The following is an 18,676-nucleotide window of genomic DNA, read 5'->3' as shown; positions in this document are numbered from 1 at the left end:
TAAAATTAAAAAAAAAGTAAGGAGGTTACAGAAGAAAATTAAGTTCAAAAAAGAGGTCCTTTTTCCAATTATAAGGAAGTCTATTTATCAGTTTGTGTTGTATATTTAGACATTGCTAGATGGTTATGATAGATTTATAGCCATCCAAGCTATGCTTAACAAGCGTATTATCAATCGATCTACTAGGAATATTTTGGGATAAAGACAACTCTTATGCTAATTATACTTGTCGTATGGTTTTCAGTTTATAGAACTTTATTATTATCACAATCTACATAACATGTTTTCATCTTTATGAAGCTTGAAAATATGAATTGAAATAATATTTTTATCAAACTTAATAATATTTTCACCTTTAACCGGGTATCATCCAGTAAACCTCTGATAAAACCCACATTCACAGTATTTGGTAAATGTTCCTCCCATCAGAGATGTAATAAAATAACCAATAATTTCTCTTTATGATACACGTGCTTTGACTAGTAGTAACATAACAAAAAATATAAATTGTTGCTTTTCGTAGCGCCGTGAATCTTTGCCCGTGTGTACGCATCTCGTAACGTGTCAAAATTTTCCATGTAAGTAGCCGATTCCAAATCAAGCTGGATCTCCCCGTCTCCCCGGCCCCAGTATCTCTCTATCAAAAAATCCCCCTTGTCTGCGGCGCCGAGGAGGATTGAGGAAGGAGAGGAAGTGCAAACCAAAAAGAAAAGGATGCTGCGGCAGGTGGCGAGGCGGCTGATGAGCAACATGCCGGAGAACACGGTGTATGGCGGGCCGAAGCCGCAGAGCCCGAACCGGCGGGTGACGGTGACCCACCTCCGGCAGAAGCACCAGCGCGGTGAGCCCATCACCATGGTCACCGCCTACGACTACCCCTCCGCCGTCCACATCGACTCCGCTGGCATCGACGTCTGCCTCGTCGGCGACTCCGCCGCCATGGTCGTCCACGGCCACGACACCACCCTCCCCGTCTCCCTTGATCAGATGCTTGTCCACTGCCGCGCAGTCGCCCGCGGCGCCTCCCGCCCGCTCCTCGTCGGCGACCTGCCCTTCGGCTCCTATGAGTCCTCCCCCTCCCAGGTCTTTACCCCTCTATCTCTCACTACAAAAAAAAAAACTTTTTTTAAAAAAATCTCGTTTCTTGTTAATGATTCTTGGATCGATGGCAGGGCAGGCGGTGGACACGGCGGTGAGGTTTCTCAAGGAAGGTGGGATGGACGCCATCAAGCTGGAAGGGGGCGCCCCCTCTAGAATCACGGCGGCCAAGGCGATCGTCGAGGCCGGGATTGCGGTCATGGGGCACGTTGGTCTAACTCCACAGGCCATCAGCGTGCTCGGCGGCTTCAGGCCCCAGGGCAAGACGGTCACCAGTGCTGTCAAGGTCTCTCCTTTTCGCCACCTGGATGGTGATTTTGAATGGTATATCTTCGCTGGCTTTCATAGGTAACTGGAAAGCTCTGGTGCAGGTTGTGGAGACTGCGCTCGCCTTGCAGGAGGCTGGATGCTTTTCGATTGTCTTGGAGTGCGTGCCGGCACCGGTGGCAGCTGCAGCTAGTTCTTCCCTCCAAATTCCAACCATTGGCATTGGGGCCGGGCCGTTCTGCAGTGGTCAGGTTTGTTCATCCCCAGCTGGCCCCAAGTTTCTCCGCTGAACTGCTGTAGGAAATCCATTTAATTTCGTTTTGCATGTAACAAAACATTAAGCAAAAGAAGATCAACTGCATCTGGAATCACTACTGGAGAAGCATCTATCCTTTATGTCTCTTCGACATTAGACAAGGCCAAGAGAATCTAAAATTGTTATGATTGGAGGGCTGTTACACATTTATAGATATTGTTAACATTAGGATGTGTAGAATCCAGTGGCTGTGTCCTGATATGTTCTTTTGCATTTGATTTGGGAAGCAAGTATAAATTCTTTAAATTGCTTGTAGAATAGCTTGATCTGACTTGCCTAATCATTTGCTGAATGAAAAAGGCAATTATACTTTATAATTAGTTGTGGAGATAGGGAGTAAATGATTGCTAGTTCCATTTGATTTTTTCCCGATTATCTAAGAGATTCTAAATTTGTATTTCCTGGGAGTCAAAGATTGCGTCATTTATTTGACCATGGGCAAAGAGAATGTTAGAATGAGGAATTATATTATGATTTAGTCAGAACAATTTGTCCGCTTGATGCCACTCCACCGCCTTTTTTTATTTATAAGTAGTTGGTTGATACCACATTGTCTTATCAACAACTTCCGTTATCTAAATTTATTTAAGTATGGAAAGGAGGATAGCAAGGAAATGCCCAGGAGAAGTGCAGCCTGGTGGAGGCCAAGAAAATGGGAGATGTACTACAAGTGCCATTTGATCATTGTATGAAGAACAATTATTGTAAGACCACTATGGTTGACAATGGTACATAGCTTATAGCACTTGATTAGAAATGGTAATGCTGACCAGTTGCAATATTTGTTGGATTATTACTTGGTAAATTTAGTATAATACATAACTAGAAATGATATGCTAGGGGACATGAAAGGGTTCCGACATTACCAAGGAGTTTGCATGTTAATTTTGTCATTTGTGATGTATGATAGATATGTGCACGTAGTTCTAGCATAGAAGGGTCTTCAGGAATAGAAAGAATGGCCAATCTGTTGTTGGATTGCTTAGTGGTGTATTTATAGATGAGGGTAGAATGCACAATGTGTTGCTTGTGGCAATTTGTTTGTAGCATAATAGGAATATTGTACTCGAATGGTGAATTATGTTTCTTGAGGTTGGTTACTGGCAATCTTAATTTCCCTAACTCTTTAAATAGATTCGTTTGATATGGTAAGATTTATGTGTAAGAAACACCATCTTTAGCGTGGAGTATGAGATGATCATGGTGCAAAACATTTCAGAATTTCAGGCAAGTAAATTGTAAGCTTCGGCTTCCTAGAGCATGGTGAACCAAACTTGATCTGATTCAAGTGATGTAATTGCTGGAGAAAGAGTAACCAAGAAGCCAGTGAAATTTAACTACTTTGGCAGTTGCTAATATATTTGGAAATAACTAACATGAGTGATATAATTGCAGGGATAAACAAACTGAAAAGCAAAACATGGCTGCATGAAATTTAGGATGAAATGAACAAGATGGAAAAATGGAGAAATATAAAAGGCAAAAATGATGAAATATAAAAGAACGTGTTATTATGTATAAGAGGGGGAATGGTCCTAGCTGCAAAACCAAAAATCTTAAAAGATGCAAGAGGTAGATAGGAGTTATAATAAAATGTCTAATAAGGCACTCCTAGTCCAAAAACCACTATACCTTAGATGTTTTTGTGTCATAAGGAGGGACTCATTATTGTAGGATCTGAAGCTCTTTCTTGCTGCCTGTTTTGTGAAGAAAGAATTTTCTTGTAGTCATATGTTAGATTTCAAATCTATAGTGGTGGAGTACTGCAATTGATAAGCTGAATATGTAGACTAGAAAAGTTACCTTTATAAGGAATTTAGTAAGGCCAGGGAAACTAAAGACTATGCTTAAATTTAAGGCGATGACATTCAACCTTTTGAGACTCTTACCAAAGAATGATGTTGTCAGGTAGACCTAAAACACTGATGGTTTTCGTGATCAGAATATATTATTAGAACCCTTGGATCTATATTGAGGGAATCAGTTGATAACAATTGATAGCTCTGTAGAATTTGTGATTCAAAGATTTGTTAGTCTTCATAGGCCAGGCTAGGACAAAAAGTTATTGAGGGGTCATTCGGTTAGGCTTCTGGGCCACTTTCTGATCACATCACTCATTTTTCTTTGTCGGGTATGACTCCATTTTTTTTTCTGCTTTATTTACTTTCATGAGAAGTACACTGATCTTTAAAAATGAACAAATCTCTTAAATTTTCTTTTTTCTTATGGTTATTGCACCCTTATTGCTTGTGTTGTGTCTTAGTTAGTTCAATCATTAGTCTGCTGTTTTGTGCTAAGTTTTAGCACGTATTTTTAATTTGGAGAATGGCAGCTCACTTCTTGTTGGTTTCTTACAGCTACCATGCGCTATATGAGTGACAGCTGAAACTCTTCTTAATTCTGTTGGATGCATGGAGAAAAATTATTAAAAACAGAAAACCTGGCAATTTGTTATTTGTATTCATGTACCAGAGTTGGGAAGTACAACCCTGCTGCCATATCCGCTACTAGTTTCTCTAAAAAGAAAAGCTATCTTGGTATTATGAGATGTGGAATCAGGTGAAAGAATTAGGGTAAAGGACTAGAGGACTTCAACTGTAGATGAAGGTTGTGGGGAAGGATTTGGAAAGGTTGTGTTGACAAGGAAATTGAAGATGTCTATGATCTCATTTAATGACATAACTGAAATTTACAATTTACTATTTTACTGCAGACCATAATAGTGAAAACATTTTGGTTCATAGTCTTTCTAATGCAGAAACCTAACCTTGTTTTAAAAATATTTTTTGGTTGTATTTTTTAATACTGAAGAAATTCTCCTCCTCGTCCTCCTCCTGCTCCTCCTTCGGCTGAGCTTTAAGAACATATTTTTAATGTCATATTTACGTCAATTAATGTCCATTCCATACAGGTGCTAGTTTACCATGACTTGCTGGGCATGTTACAACACCCTCATCATGCTAAGGTTAGTGCTAGACAGTATTCTTGTTCTTCACAATCCAAAAGGATCTTTAAATGTGCACATTTGTTCTTAACCATCTGGCAGGTTACTCCTAAATTCTGCAAACAATTTGGGCATGTGGGGGATGCCATCAACAAGGCTCTATCAGAGTACAAACAAGAAGTGGAAAACCGATCATTTCCAGGTGCAGCTTACACGCCATACAGAATAAGTGCAACTGATGTTGATGGGTTTCTGTACGAGCTACAAAAGATGGGCTTGAATGAAGCTGCCACAGCAGCTGCTGCTGCTGCTGAGAATGTTGAGACAGCTGGGAGACCTTCGAAAGACACATGCTGAGTGTGGATTTTGCTTTCAACAGCCAGGTCTCTCTGATAGTTTTATCTTATGTTTCTATTTTCTTTTTCCTCGTAAGGATGGTTTAGCAAACATTTTTTTTCCAAGAAAAAGCTGCCCCTTGCAGAATGGAAATGGATATGGATCTTTTTGCTAAAATGTTTTTTATTTTCACACTACAAGATGTTTCTTCGCTTAAATTTATATCTGGCCCAAACATGTTTCTCTTACTCTCAATAAGTACAGGAGTGTGGTTCTAGAGCTTGTCATATATATGCTTTGTTTTGGTGTTTTTCCAGGGGGTAGGAAATCGAAGCAGGTGCATGTATTTATTTTTGGAGCTCTTTGATTATAGTCTAGAAAACATATCAAGTTCTATTCACACATCTTTTTTATGGCTTGCAGGATATTTTTTTCTTTTTCCCGAAATAATTTTAGTGACTAATCTGCCATCTCTATTCACACATCTTTTCTATGGCTTGCAGGATATTTTTTTCTTTTTCCCGAAATAATTTTAGTGACTAATCTGCCATCTCTATTCTCACATCTTTTCTATGGCATGCAGGATTTTTTTTTCTTTTTCCCGAAAAAAATTTAGTTACTTGAAGTAAAATTGAGGTTGTTAGAAGATTTGGTTATGAGATAGAGGCAGCAACCAGCTTTAAGACATGATGGAAGGTAGGAGGGTCTTATAAGTGTGCGACTAATGTAACTTGTCAAGCCTACTTCCTCACCTTGTAGTTCCTTTCTCTCCTTTCTTTTTCTATTGTTTTGATGCTCATTGGTATACTAGTTGTATTACACTTCTTTAATGCCTTCACTGCCTGCTCATCTTTTCACAATATCCTCTGTTTGTTCATTCTGTTTCACTAATCAAGATGGTCGCTGAGGCGGAAATCCTGCCCCTTCATTTTCTTCTCCACTCTTTTAAGAACAATCTGGCTTCAACATCATCTCTATTGTGGGCTAGCTTGATGCCAAAATTTCTCAAGGATGAACCTTGTGTTCTATTGGATAGAGATGGGTGTCTGGCTCATCTTCATGCCCTAGGGGTTCGGTGATTTTCATGAGTTACTCTGCAATTTTGCCATATAGATGAGGCATCAGTGTTGATGCCATAACAGGGACTTGGTTCAAAGTGCGACTTGATGTCATCATAAAAATTATTTTTTTTTTTAATTTTTCTCATAATTGTTGATATAGCTAACTCAATATTCTTGATGTTAGCTGTCAAATTCTTCGAATATTTTACACATGGTTAGGTAGGACTTGCTTTTATTAGATTTTGGTGTCATAAATAGTGTGCTAGAATAAAAAACTGGTATTGGAGACATACAATTTGGATGAATGAGGGTAATGAAGAATCCTTGAAATCATTGTTCATCATTCACCAACAATGGAAATCACTAATGAAACAAAGCAGGTGAATGAAGGATCTCTGATTGTGTTACTTCAGTTATTCTAGTGATAATCTGTTTGCTGAAGGAAAAAATCTCCTTTCTGCAGAAGCACATACAATACCAATAGAATGACTGCTTCTTGTGGTGATTATCGTAGGATGTTGCTGGGACATGAAGTTGTGAGTTACTTGCAATCCCTGGACACAAGCTACAAATGATTTTTTTTTATATAGTGTACCGGATTGAAACATTGAAACTTTGCGTTGTTTTCCATGAAAGCTTGTTACTGGTGATGCACATGGTGTTAGATATTTAGGAGGATAAGACAGACAGTACCAGTTTCTTAAAGATTAGGCAGTAGGTTCTTGGCAGTTATATCTTCTTTAGGATTAGCTGGAGAAGGGGATAGCCTGAGAGAATTGGAAGGATGCTGGCTATTTTGGCATCTACAAATCCAAAGCATTTGGGACCAAAGATGATCATGCCGGCTATATTCTTCAGAAGGATGTTGGACGTTCTTCTATAGAGCTCAAAGATGATCATGTTCCTCCCACTTAACAGTTCAGATCAGTTAAATCTTAAGTTGGGATACTTAAGAGAGTCGCAAAGCTAATGAAGCAGCTTCTACCCATAGAATCCTGCATCGTTGGCTGCACACTACAAAGAGTCCTCGTTATGATTTGTTGGGCTGTTGCTATAGAATAGATGAGATTATGAAAAGTTTTGGACAATACAAAGTTTGTCGACACTGTGTGTGGACATATTCTCACAGGACATCTGATTTAAGTTTAGGCAGCCGATGCAACCTTAAATACTCTCTCTAAGCCTTCTAATCTCTATCAGCCTGTTTATCTTGGTATATTTAGTTGTCAAAACCTATAAATTTTGCTTGCGAATGTTCTAAATTCCTGATCAACTTAGTGAAATAAATGCATATTCTCTTACTCTATCTCTTAGGTAATCTATTCTGTTTTGAGATTTGTTGAAGTTCCTATTTATCCAATTGCTTTTTGACGCTCTGCAATATTCTTTCTTTAATTGTGAGCCTTCTCCAAATTTTTGCCGACTGTTTTGCCTATAAAACGCGCGGTCATGTTGCATCTCCATATATTGACATAATTGATGCTCTTGTGGACGGACCTCTTCATCCACCTCCAATGGAAGTCCATGTAACTTCCTGTCATTGATGCTTGAGTTGACTATCTTTGTTGTCAGTCAAAAAAATTATGGTCCATATAATCTTCGTTGCTTGACTTGAAGAGGTTCTTGTCAGCCTAGATTCTGTCGATCAAGTTCTTACCCGCCATATTACTACTTTCTGCAGTTTTTCTACAAAAGGGGAGTATTAGTTGAACAACGATGTGCTTAAAACTGAGAGGAAGAAATAGCTTAGGTTCATGAATCTGAAGATCCAACTGTGATGACACAAGTTGGGAGACAATGCTTTGATGGATGTTTATGATTACATTCAAACTTCCACGGAAGGTCTTGCTCTCAGTAAGATATGCGATATCTGGGACAGGGACAACCGGAATTCTCACGAGTGAGTTGGTCCATTGACACTTAAAAACTTTGGTTTCTTGATCCATGTCAAATAGGTCCAAAATTGTCTTGTTTACAAGTCATATAAGATCATTCGCTTCATTGCCACCCTGTGTTTGGCGACTCGCATGCCTTTTTTTTCTCTCACTTTTTTTCGCTTTCTAAGATATTCAAAATATGAAATCGACATCATATAACGTAGGGGAAGGAAGTATGTCCAGAAGACAACGCAAGGTTTTGTAACCGGAAATGAACAGATTAATTAAAATTCTTTTATCTAGCATTGACAGCTAGAGGAGTGGCCGACATCAAAGATACAGCCAATAACTTGAGATGCCAACGGGGCACTCAAGTTTTGAAGTCTAAGCCTTTGACTTTGAGGAGAATGGGTCAAATGGGATGGAGCAAATTGTCAACTGTCAAATCAATAACGTCTGGCAGTTGGGCGAATGCAATTCCTTGTCTGCATCTGATTCTTTTCGCTTTCCCCTTCCTGATATCGGCCTGGTCAAGCCAAGTTGAGTATTTTGCTTTCTTGAGGAGAAGATTAGATGAGCTTTCCCTTGTAAAGGCAAGCAAGAGAATCACGTAATCATCTGAAACTCCTACATGCATCATATTAGTTTATACGAGCTATGAGCACACTGATATAGAGGAATCTCTAGTAGATGCACGGCTGGCCAGTAACAAGGCGGGGGCCAACTACACCTGCTTCATTCCCTACCTCATTGTTGGCACATCAACTTAGAAGCTCTTCTCATCCTGCATTTTGGTAATGTGGCTTCATAAAACAAGTTTCTGCAGTGCGTAGTATGTGTAGATGCTCTTTGCCTCCTCATGGCATGCATTCATGTAATAGTTGATTACCTAGTTGTGCATCCAACTCGCATATGGTTATGGCCTGGAAGTTGAAAATTCTTGCCAAGGGAGTTTAGAAGCTGTCTATTGTTGGATCGATTGGTTATGATCTTGTAAGAAATGGGAAATACAAACAGGATTCTTGCATGCTCCGAGTGCACCTGCGAGTTGGTCGCATGGTGTATGAGCTGCTTCTCATCTAATGCTGGAGTTGTGTGAAAGGCGTGTCCATGCATGGTGCCTAGTTGCAATTGCGTGTTAATGAAACAAGCTAAGTTTCGACATTTTTTTCTAGTCATTTGTGTCCTAGGTTTCCTCAGTTTCATCTCTCATAGAAAGGTATGAATTACTCCAATTTTCAGTACGGCTTTGCTTTCGAAAATAATTGTTTTCATGTTAGCAAGCATACAATTTTGTTGTGCAAGGGAAGCGTATCATACTAAAACAAATACAAGCAAATAGCAATAACACCAGCTCTTATAGCACATGGTCATATGGAAGCCATATCTTCAAGAAGCATCCCATACATCCAATACATGTGCTAGCATTGCACGTATGCAATGCATAAGAGTGAGATTGTGATCTTCCACATAATTAGTGTTTTTGGTATCACTAAATGACTTCATAAATAATTGCACACGTATGGAAACATTTCTTTTTTTTTTTGGTTAAAAGATGGGGGAAGGGGGGAGGACGAACTTACTTGCGTGGTAGTCCCCACTGAGCCCCCCTTCCATCAGAAAATGTTCGATGCGAGTCGCAAGTTTCCGCGTGTCCTTTTCGATCTGTGAGTTATCCCACGTATGAGTATGTCATCCCAGCGCTATTACGGTACCGGCGTGCATGGAACTGGCATATGTCATTCTTGCAATACCTGCTTGTAGGCTTATATTTTCCCCCCATGAGGATAGAATTAAAAGATGTGCATGCAAATGCTACTCTATGTGGCTCCACGACAATGGCCCAATGAGAACAACCTTTCCCTGGAATCTACAAAGAATGTGGATTTGACTAGATCTAAGAGAGTGAGATCGGCGTGCATCATTTAGTGCAGTCCATCAAATTATTCAATCACTTTCTAATCATCGCTGCGCATCGACAAGGCGATCTTATAAATTATGTTAACGGTCGTATAACCACGTCTCATCGAATCTTAGTCCCGAGTGCTGCAGTTGTATTAGGATAACCAATACATACATACATACATACATACCTATGTGTGTGTGTGTGTATATATATATGTATGTATGTATGTATGTATATGTGTAAGTAGATAACCAAAATATTTATAATCACGATTAGTCATCTCCTAATTAATGACAGGATGATAGTGCCAAACAGTAAACAGCGTGATTTGCAAAAAGAAAACCGTATGCCGTGCCGACAGCGTATCCGTCCATCCCAATCTCTACGTGGCAGCACGAGGCCTCTCCCATGTGGTCCTCGGTGGGTGGTGCCCCAATCGACAACTGTCTTGCCAGTCCGAGATCTTTTCTACATACTTAAACCTAAAGTCAATTAAAATAATTATGTAATCTTTGCGAGAAAATAACAAAAAAAAAAAAAAAAAGGTATTAGGGAGACTAAGACCCCATTTAAGGAAGTTTTTAGAGAGCCAAAAAGTATTTTTTGGCCTCCAAAAGTATTTTTGGATGAAAAAGGATGCTTGGTAAAAATTTTGAAAACCTGTTTTAGTTTTTTCAGAATGTTAAAAAATTTTTTTTTTTTGAAAGAAGCTTTATTTCGAAGCTTTACGAAAAAACTGTTTTGAGCTTTGTCGAAAAGCTTTTTTTTTGACCAAAATACTTGTAATAGAATATAACAATTACATATTTTGTTCCTTCTATAAACCTAAAAATCTGCTGGAGTCCTAAAAAAAAAAAATATTCTTATTTCCTAGTATTGTATTATACTATAAATATAATATTATATTACATTATATCATAATATATTAATATGTTATGTTAAATAATTTAATATTATATTATATTATGAAAAATTAATGTACGCTGATAATTATAATATTTTGTATCTTTATTATTGTATTATATTATAAATATAATATTATATTACATTATATCATAATATATTGATATTTTATGTTAAATAATTTAATATAAATTATTATGGTATAGCATATAATGTTATATTACTATATTATAATAATATTATATTATATTACAGTAATATTATACTATATCATATATTTATGTATTACTATATATTATATTTTATTATGCTCTGTTGTATAATACTATGCAATATTCTTTATGGTAATTTTATCATATAAAGGTATTTTCTCAATTTGTTTACCAAACATATAGCACTTCAAAAATGTAATTACCAAACAGTAAACAACTTTTTATAAAAGTTCTACTTTCAAAAGCTCTACTATCAACGGCACTTTCAAACAGGCCTAAAAATGCTATAACCTTCTACCCAAAAAATTCTAAGTTGGCCGGAAACAAGGAGAAGCACAAAAAGTCAAACAAAAGAAGAATAAAAAATTAAATTAAATTACGACCGAACAAAGAAATACGACCAGAAACAAAGAGCAACCGAATCATCAGGGAACACATCTCACGCACAGCCAAAATTATCAAAAGAACAAGTCAACAAAATTACAAGCATTGCCGTCTCTGGCTCTCGGAGAGCAAAAGAGAGAACATGGAACATTAGAACCTTGGCCTAATTTTCTCCTTTTTTTGCGTATATGGTGTAATTAAATATTAAAAAAATAGGGATGCGAATGAACGGATCAGATGCTTTCTTCCAGCCTCTTCGATCCCTTTTCCGCTGTCTGATGGCAGGAGCAGGAGCAGAGGGCTGTCGTCAGCTGCCGGCGGCGGCGGCCGCCGCGTTGTTGCTGCTGTTGGACAGTCACGGGGGAGGGAAGAAGTGCCCCCCGAAGGCACTGTCATCGTCGAGGAAGGTAGAGGTGACGGCCGGCATCGCCGCCCGTGGATGCGGCTGCGGAGGTGGCCGGGGCACCGGAAGACTCATCCAATCCCATGAGGAGAAAGTCATCCACGCCCATCACTTCCATGTCTTCCACCAGTAGCATTCCCTCTTCCTCGTCGTCGTCTACCTCGTCGCCGCCCTCCCCCTTGCGCGGGCGGGGGCCGTGGCGGAGGAGCTCGTCCTCCATGGAGGCCGTAAGCGGGGTGGTGGGGGAGAGACCCGGGGCGGTGGAGGACGAAGGCGGACTTGAGGATGGATTGATGGGACGGAGGTTCTGGCCGTCGCTGGCTTCGCCTCCGGTGGCGGGCGGCTGGGTTGCGGAGGAGGAAGGGGGAGGGGAGAACTTGTGGCGGGTGCTGCCGGCGAGGGAGTTGCGGTGGGTGGGCAACGGGTGGTTGTGCTCGGCGGTGTAGGTGATGATGAACATGGCCGGATCCATCCGGCTCTGCTCCACCTGCTTCCGGGCCAAGCAGCCTTTGGAACTGCTACACCTATAGTATCCCCTGTTCCGAGAGAAACCGACCGAAAAAGTTGCCTCTTTTCTTCTCTTTGGGAACCAAAAATAACTGGAAGAAGGAACGAGGAGGAACAGGTGGATCACTAACCGAGGGTAAGGCGAGCCCTTAATGGGTTTCTGGCCATACTTCCGCCAGGCCCACATATCGGAGGAGAGACCGTCGGGGGGGACATGGCACACCACCCTCTTCTGCGGGTTCTTCCTGGTATTCACATCAAGATCCGATTTTTTTTTTTTTTTTCAGCCAAAGATCCACTTTTTCTTTTCTTGACGAATGGCTTTAATTAGAAGGGAATGGAAGGAAATAGGTGGGTGGCGCACTTACCTTCTTTTGGAGCGAGGATTCTGGGATAGGGGGCGGTGGGGCTGCCTGCTGTGCTGCTGCTGGGGGTCCCCCACGGCGGGGGACGGCGGCGAGGAAGGGCTGCTCTGTTGCGATTGCTGCTGGGCTTTGGGGAAGGAAGGTTTGCAGAGCTCCTCCAGCTCCTGGAGAACGTTCTGGGTCTCCGACATATCCGGAAACAACAAGGGGATGCCGCCACCGCAGCAGGCCCCTCCTTCCTCCGCCGGCCTTGCCGCCTCCTCCGCCTCGAGGCCTGAGGGCGGAGGGAAGGAAGAGAAGGGGTCTGTCGTCGCAGGGCGCCCCGTAAACCTGCAGCTCCGCACTATCGCGTACAGATCCCAGTTATCGTCGTCCATCGCCACCTCGGAGAACAAACCAAACCAAAACAAGGAAAAACTATGCCTCCAAACTCGCGCTTGGCTCGAGATCTGAGCTCCGGAGTCGAGCTATGTAACCATTAATTTCGAGGAGGAAAGCGGCGGCAACGAAGAGAAAAAGTCGGAAGGCAGAGGGGAGGACGGAGCGGCGCTGACCTTTTTTTGGAGACGGGGGGGAGCGGTTTTGGAATTTATAGAGGAAGGGGGGATAAGAGCAAAGAGAGGGATTTGGTGGAGGTGGAGGTGGAGGTGGAGGTGGAGGTGCGCATGGTTTTCAGAAGGCCGGAAACTGGGTTCGGGCTTCCAACTTGACTTTGGTTAAATGTCAAAGGGGCGAGAAGACAGGGACCGAGAAAAGGATAGGGCCGTGAGAAGAAAAATAATTTAAAAAAAGTCGTCGCTTCCACACGCTTCCACGCGAGGTGGTCCTCGGACCTCAGAAAAAGATATAATTTAGTTAACAGTAATATTCGCACGCTAATTAAATATATTTTCAAGTCCACGCCGCGGAGGGAGCGGCTGCAGCTGCACCAGCAATGACGCGGGAGCGAACGAAGGGCTGGACACGTGGACTACACGTGGGATAAGCTAGTTGGCTCGCTAATGGTCCCCGAACGGTGGTCCTCAAAAAATTCGCCCGTGACATTCCTCGCCGGTCTTTCCCAGGCGGGTTCTATATTCCAAACCTATAATAATAATAATAATAATAAAAGACTAATCAAGAAAATATTATTTGAATTAATTAAATTTTATATAAATATAAAAAATTATTCAATGCATAATAATATAAAATTAAATAGTGGAACTGAACATACGTAGGCATTCGTTCAAACTTTAGCATTTTTACTGCGTAAAGAATCCATATTTAATCAAATCTAACTATAGATACCATAATTAGCATATGGTCACTCCTCATTAACTTGTGTTCCACTGGTTTATATAGATTATAAGTCAAATTTAATACCATTTGTAACAATCAAGATCCGATAAGGCAAGTCAAAAAAAAATTGTGATTCGAATTCTTTGGTCTCGTACCAAAGATCTGCATATGATATAGCTCATATTGAACTAAATACATGCCAATATAAATCCTCATAATATCAATACTGAAGTGGAGAATGGTTTATGATGCACTAAAACATTTATTTTCTTGAAACTTAGGCTTGGTGGGTCCTGCTACATGATTGGTGGCCGGCTAACGATGGTCAATGGCTATGCCGGTGGGGAGCGCTTAGTTTGTTTAACGAGAGAGACGAACAAGAGATATTCATCGAAAATAGTAAGCCAGTGTTATGTTTTAAGTGGGAATTATCATGGGATCGACAATATTAAAAAAGAGCATATATGGATTTCAACGAAAAAAAAGTGGAGACATTTCTATTAAACAATGACAATTTATAATTACATGCACTCCGTAAAAAACAATTTTCTGGTGTCTAATTACTGACGCTTTTTAAAAGTATCAACAAATTGATTTTCAACGCTCGCATTGCCGACACTTTTGCAACACTTTATAAAGCGTTAAAAATAAAACTAATGATACTTATAAGCATCGGTATATACAATAAAAAAATGTCGGCAATATCTGATTTTGTTGTAGTGATCGCTAAAAAAGCGGCACATCGCTCAGAGAAGAACATTCAAAAAATGATACATGCACCATATTAGTGATACATCACAGCAATCGCGTATCTCTTTTCCTATGAGCTCTATTAATCATGCGCTTATGTCAGATTGCTGCCAGGTATATCTTATCTTGGTTTGTTTTCTATGGTGCATTGTGGACGTAGTATGCATGATCTAGGATATAATTTCCCAAAAATGAGTAGCCCTTCTTCCCTATAGTTTGATGATAACAATAAATTATAACCTACATTATGTGCACCATGCAATATGCCTTTCTTTTCATCTATCAATCATCAGAACAATTATTGCCTAAATTGTGTGCACCACAAGGCAGTGCAAGCAGCCAACACAATTATTGGTTTCAATGGTCGGGCATCAAGATATGCGCCTGATAATGGAGTCCTAGAAATCAGGAACTATGAGTGGCTTTAGGCTTACATACAGTGTGTAGACAATAGTACTTTCGAACATAATAATAAGGGCATGATAAATGATGTGAATGAGATATGATGATTGGTCTGATGCACAACCACATAGTGCACATAGCAGTATTAGATAGCGGGGTCAGAGCACGTACAATACGGTGGCACCTTGATGTGACCATGAGCAAGGATGGAGAGTGAGAGAGAGAGAGAGAAATTAGGAGGGGCAATACCTACACTCGTAGCCTGTATAGCTACAACATAATGCAGCCTTATAGCCGATACAATGGACCCTTTCACGCCCAACAATCCTATCCCACTCCCCAGAAGATCAGATCGGACGAGAAGACGGAGCGATAGACGTCCCTACTCTACCTATCTTCTCTCTCAATTTTTCTCTCAACATCGATCCAGCGTAATGCAGTACCATTCTCTGCCCATACTTGTCTCGTCTTGATCATCTATCTATTCTAACTCCCTACATGACATCATAACATCATCAGTCCTTACGTATTGCAGCCGGTTGTGTTGAAATGTTTGCACCACTGTGTGTCAAGTGGGTCAATACATCGCGCTCGTCACGTATGTAGAACTTCCGACGGACCAGCTATCAAAAATATCGAGGGAGGAATATTAGTTAAACAAATAGATTTGGGTCACAGCTTGCTACATCAAGATGACCGCCAGCTTCCGTTATTTAAAGAAGTCGAGCCACCTAAGGAGAGAAATAGGTACATGCCGTAGTTACATCATCATTAGCGTAACAAGATCAGCAGCCAGCTCCATCCGCCACAATAAATAACTTGCATTGAAGACGCACGCAACGTCCCGGAAATCCATACCATTTGAGGCATGTGGCGGTACTCCTACTTTGAAGGGCCCCGTTAAAATTAATCTCTTTTTTATACATGTTTTTTGGGGTACGTATTCTGGTATTTTCCATGAATAGGTTGGGCAGCCAATGTTCTGCCCGAGTTAATCATGGCGAAGAACTTTTTTGAGTCAAGTTGATATAAAATTGTTTTATTTTGAGACAAGTGAAGGAACTTCAGTTGCGTTGGATATAGAGTATAATGCTAGCTTTAGTGCTGCTACTAGTTGTCTTAGCAGCATACCTTTCAAATAGACCAAATCGCTTTGATTCCTACTAGACTCACCAAACTCTTGTGAACTGTAGCAAAGTCCATGTGAGATAACAGTACAAAATTTTATCCATGCAGGTTGTCATTACCCATTTATATCTTATGCAATTGGTAACAGTACGGACGGAAAGAATTGATCCTCTAATGTGCTCTTGTCTGGGTTCAACTTAATCTAGTCTGCTACTCGAGGTGCCTACAAGTGCCCCACAAATTTATCCGCAGATATATAAAATAAGAAAAGCGAAAAAAAGGGGGGAAAAAGTTGAAACTTGGCACTCATCAGGCTCAAAAACATGTGGCTCTCCTCTTCCTCTCAACGTGATGCATGTACGAACAGCCAATCACTTTCTAATTCATGCATCCGTCATAAGTGCATGCCACTTTCCAGTGGAATTCCGGCCAAAACGGAGGGCAATGAAGGTTCCACTCCGGCCGCAGCAGCGCCCCCCCACTCCCCATTGTCTCCACGCACAACGTTGTGGGCGGCCATGAACCCAGGATCCTCTCAGAATATAGCCATATTTATATATTTTCATCAAATCAATCCTTGTTGTGCTCTGCCGATAGCATCCGACAATGGTGGGAATTAGAATCACTGCATTAGGAAAAGTAAAAAACAGGGGGAAAGAATCTGAGATCAGTGAAAGAAACTATTAATTGATTGCGACGATGCTTAGAAGACCCTTTCCATGGACCCTTCCTTGATTTCTAGAAGGCCGAAGAGGACCCAACGAACATGGAAGGGCCAGATACTTGGCCACACTTCGCAACCGTTAATAACCTCTTAACCATTCCATGGAAAGCAAGCGTAACATATAAATATTGCAAGGGACCACGAAACACTAATGGTTCCATAATTGGTCTCCACAAAGTGTAAGTTAGAATGTGGCTACACTGTTATAGTATTATCAAATCACTTGCACTGAACAGGGGAGAAGCTTCATAGCTATTGCTATCACTTGCACCAAGACATAACACGTAGTTTTCCTGAATTAGCTGAAGAATAATCGGCGGCTCCCACAAATTCAAGTCTATGTGGAACCACCTTCTGTAAGTAAAACCTTGGTGGACCTTTCAAGTCGACTGATCAAAATGTGATTTCTTGTTTAAGATCCAGTGTATGGTGCAATGCATCTTCATGGAACATGATGTAAGGATGCGATTCTGGCCGATTTCTCTTCCAAGAAATGCCGTCAAGGAGATGTCGTGCTTGTGAAAAGTCTATGGGGATCCTTGTCTTCATTAAGTTTTGTTGATTTTTGGCTTGCTTGCTCAAGCTCCTCTGTCAGGTCTTCCATTGTCTTCTTCAAGCTGGCTCTGCTCATATGCCCCCAAGCAACCATTGAGATGCCAACCATCGAATCTTCGGGAGCAGGGGGGTTTAGAGAAATTTCATCGATACCATCTCCATCCTTGCTGCATGGTGGTGAAGATAAAATAATCATATTCAAATTATAATAAACTTGACATATTGGGAATATAGACAGCAATGGCAAACCTTGTGCTTGATCCTAGTACTTGCTGTATTCCATGTTTTTCTGACCATGGATTTCGGAAAAAGTTGCCAAAAAGGAACCAAAAATCAGCTTGACTTGTTGGCCGGCCATGACTCCCTTCAGCATTTTCGTTTAACCCCAGCCCTGAAGCACAGCATTGAGATCAAGCTGGTCATCATCAGCACATTCTAAGATAGCAACATCGCTAGTGGACATACCTGCCTTTGAAAATAAAAAATTAAAAACAGGAAATTACTTTCACTTACATGATGTTGCTGAGCCACACACCAACATCTTATTTGTCCGGTGGTTTTCAATCATTACTGTGTTCATATGGCCTTTCTTGGGTATGGTAAATTGATGTCCATGATTGAACAATTTCTCTACAGGAATCCCTTTGGACATTCGCGCACATTAATTCCACTCCATGGGGATAGACACTGGAGAAAAATATAGGGTATTTTCCTCTTCTTCTTCCCTCAGATGTTTATCCTATCTAGGTGGCAATCTGCAAGAGCTTCCCTTGCTGTGCGCATATCAGGAAAAGGCTATTAATCTAGTTATATAGGCTTTAAGAATGATAAAATGTTATGCTTCTTTAGATTGCATGGTGCTCCTCTTACCATTCTTGCGGATCCTCTTAGTGAGACTGCAATCTGTGCACGATCCTTGCATCTCAGGTACAAATATTACTGGAATTCCTTTCATAACTACAGGCCACAACATTAGTGGGACCCTGGCACTTTCACCTGCCCAATAGTCAGCTAGATCTAGCCAGTCCGTAGAATTGTATAGGGTCCTGGCTTATTCACAAGTACTAAAGTTTACTAGGGCTTGCTCGGACATCTATTGGGCAGCTTAACCAGGATCCTAACGCCTAACCAATTAACCTGCCGAACAAGAGAACTGGAAAGCCAACAACACTGACACCCACACATCCATGTCAAGGTTACCAGTGAATTCCGCAACTGAAGAGTAAATGACGCTGAAGGTGTATTACAGAATTTAGGAAA

General features: G+C 40.8%; 3 protein-coding genes across 4 annotated transcripts; 1 reads left to right on the top strand and 2 right to left on the bottom strand.

Moving 5' to 3' along the window:
* Positions 1-584: 584 nt before the first annotated feature.
* LOC103710885 (3-methyl-2-oxobutanoate hydroxymethyltransferase 1, mitochondrial-like) lies at positions 585-5,252 on the top strand. Its single transcript, XM_008796806.4, has 5 exons — positions 585-1,083; positions 1,178-1,384; positions 1,470-1,616; positions 4,593-4,646; positions 4,728-5,252. The coding sequence occupies exons 1-5, from the start codon at positions 715-717 to the stop codon at positions 4,980-4,982; spliced, it is 1,032 nt and encodes a 343-aa protein (XP_008795028.2). The 5' UTR covers positions 585-714; the 3' UTR covers positions 4,983-5,252.
* Positions 5,253-11,342: 6,090 nt separating this feature from the next.
* Positions 11,343-13,557, bottom strand: LOC103710925 (WRKY transcription factor 22-like). Of its 2 annotated transcripts, XM_008796855.4 has the most exons (3): positions 12,583-13,552; positions 12,346-12,459; positions 11,343-12,243 (listed from the first exon to the last, which is right to left on the bottom strand). In XM_008796855.4, exons 1-3 carry the CDS (start codon positions 12,954-12,956, stop codon positions 11,697-11,699), a joined length of 1,035 nt encoding a protein of 344 aa, XP_008795077.2. In that variant the 5' UTR covers positions 12,957-13,552; the 3' UTR covers positions 11,343-11,696. The 2 variants fall into 2 exon arrangements, with proteins under 2 accessions (XP_008795077.2, XP_017699232.2); XM_017843743.3 differs by having other exon boundaries at positions 11,343-12,459; positions 12,583-13,557.
* Positions 13,558-16,996: 3,439 nt separating this feature from the next.
* On the bottom strand, positions 16,997-18,530 carry LOC120111603. The gene is made up of 4 exons (XM_039129113.1): positions 18,287-18,530; positions 17,930-18,189; positions 17,666-17,807; positions 16,997-17,583 (listed from the first exon to the last, which is right to left on the bottom strand). The coding sequence occupies exons 2-4, from the start codon at positions 18,066-18,068 to the stop codon at positions 17,361-17,363; spliced, it is 504 nt and encodes a 167-aa protein (XP_038985041.1). The 5' UTR covers positions 18,069-18,189; positions 18,287-18,530; the 3' UTR covers positions 16,997-17,360.
* Between the last annotated feature and the right edge of the window lie 146 nt (positions 18,531-18,676).

The sequence above is a fragment of the Phoenix dactylifera genome, chromosome 8 (genome assembly GCF_009389715.1).
Source record: "Phoenix dactylifera cultivar Barhee BC4 chromosome 8, palm_55x_up_171113_PBpolish2nd_filt_p, whole genome shotgun sequence".
NCBI lineage: Eukaryota > Viridiplantae > Streptophyta > Magnoliopsida > Arecales > Arecaceae > Phoenix > Phoenix dactylifera.
The sequence above is the reverse complement of the archived record's forward strand: the minus strand, read 5'-3'. Positions and strand labels throughout refer to the sequence as shown.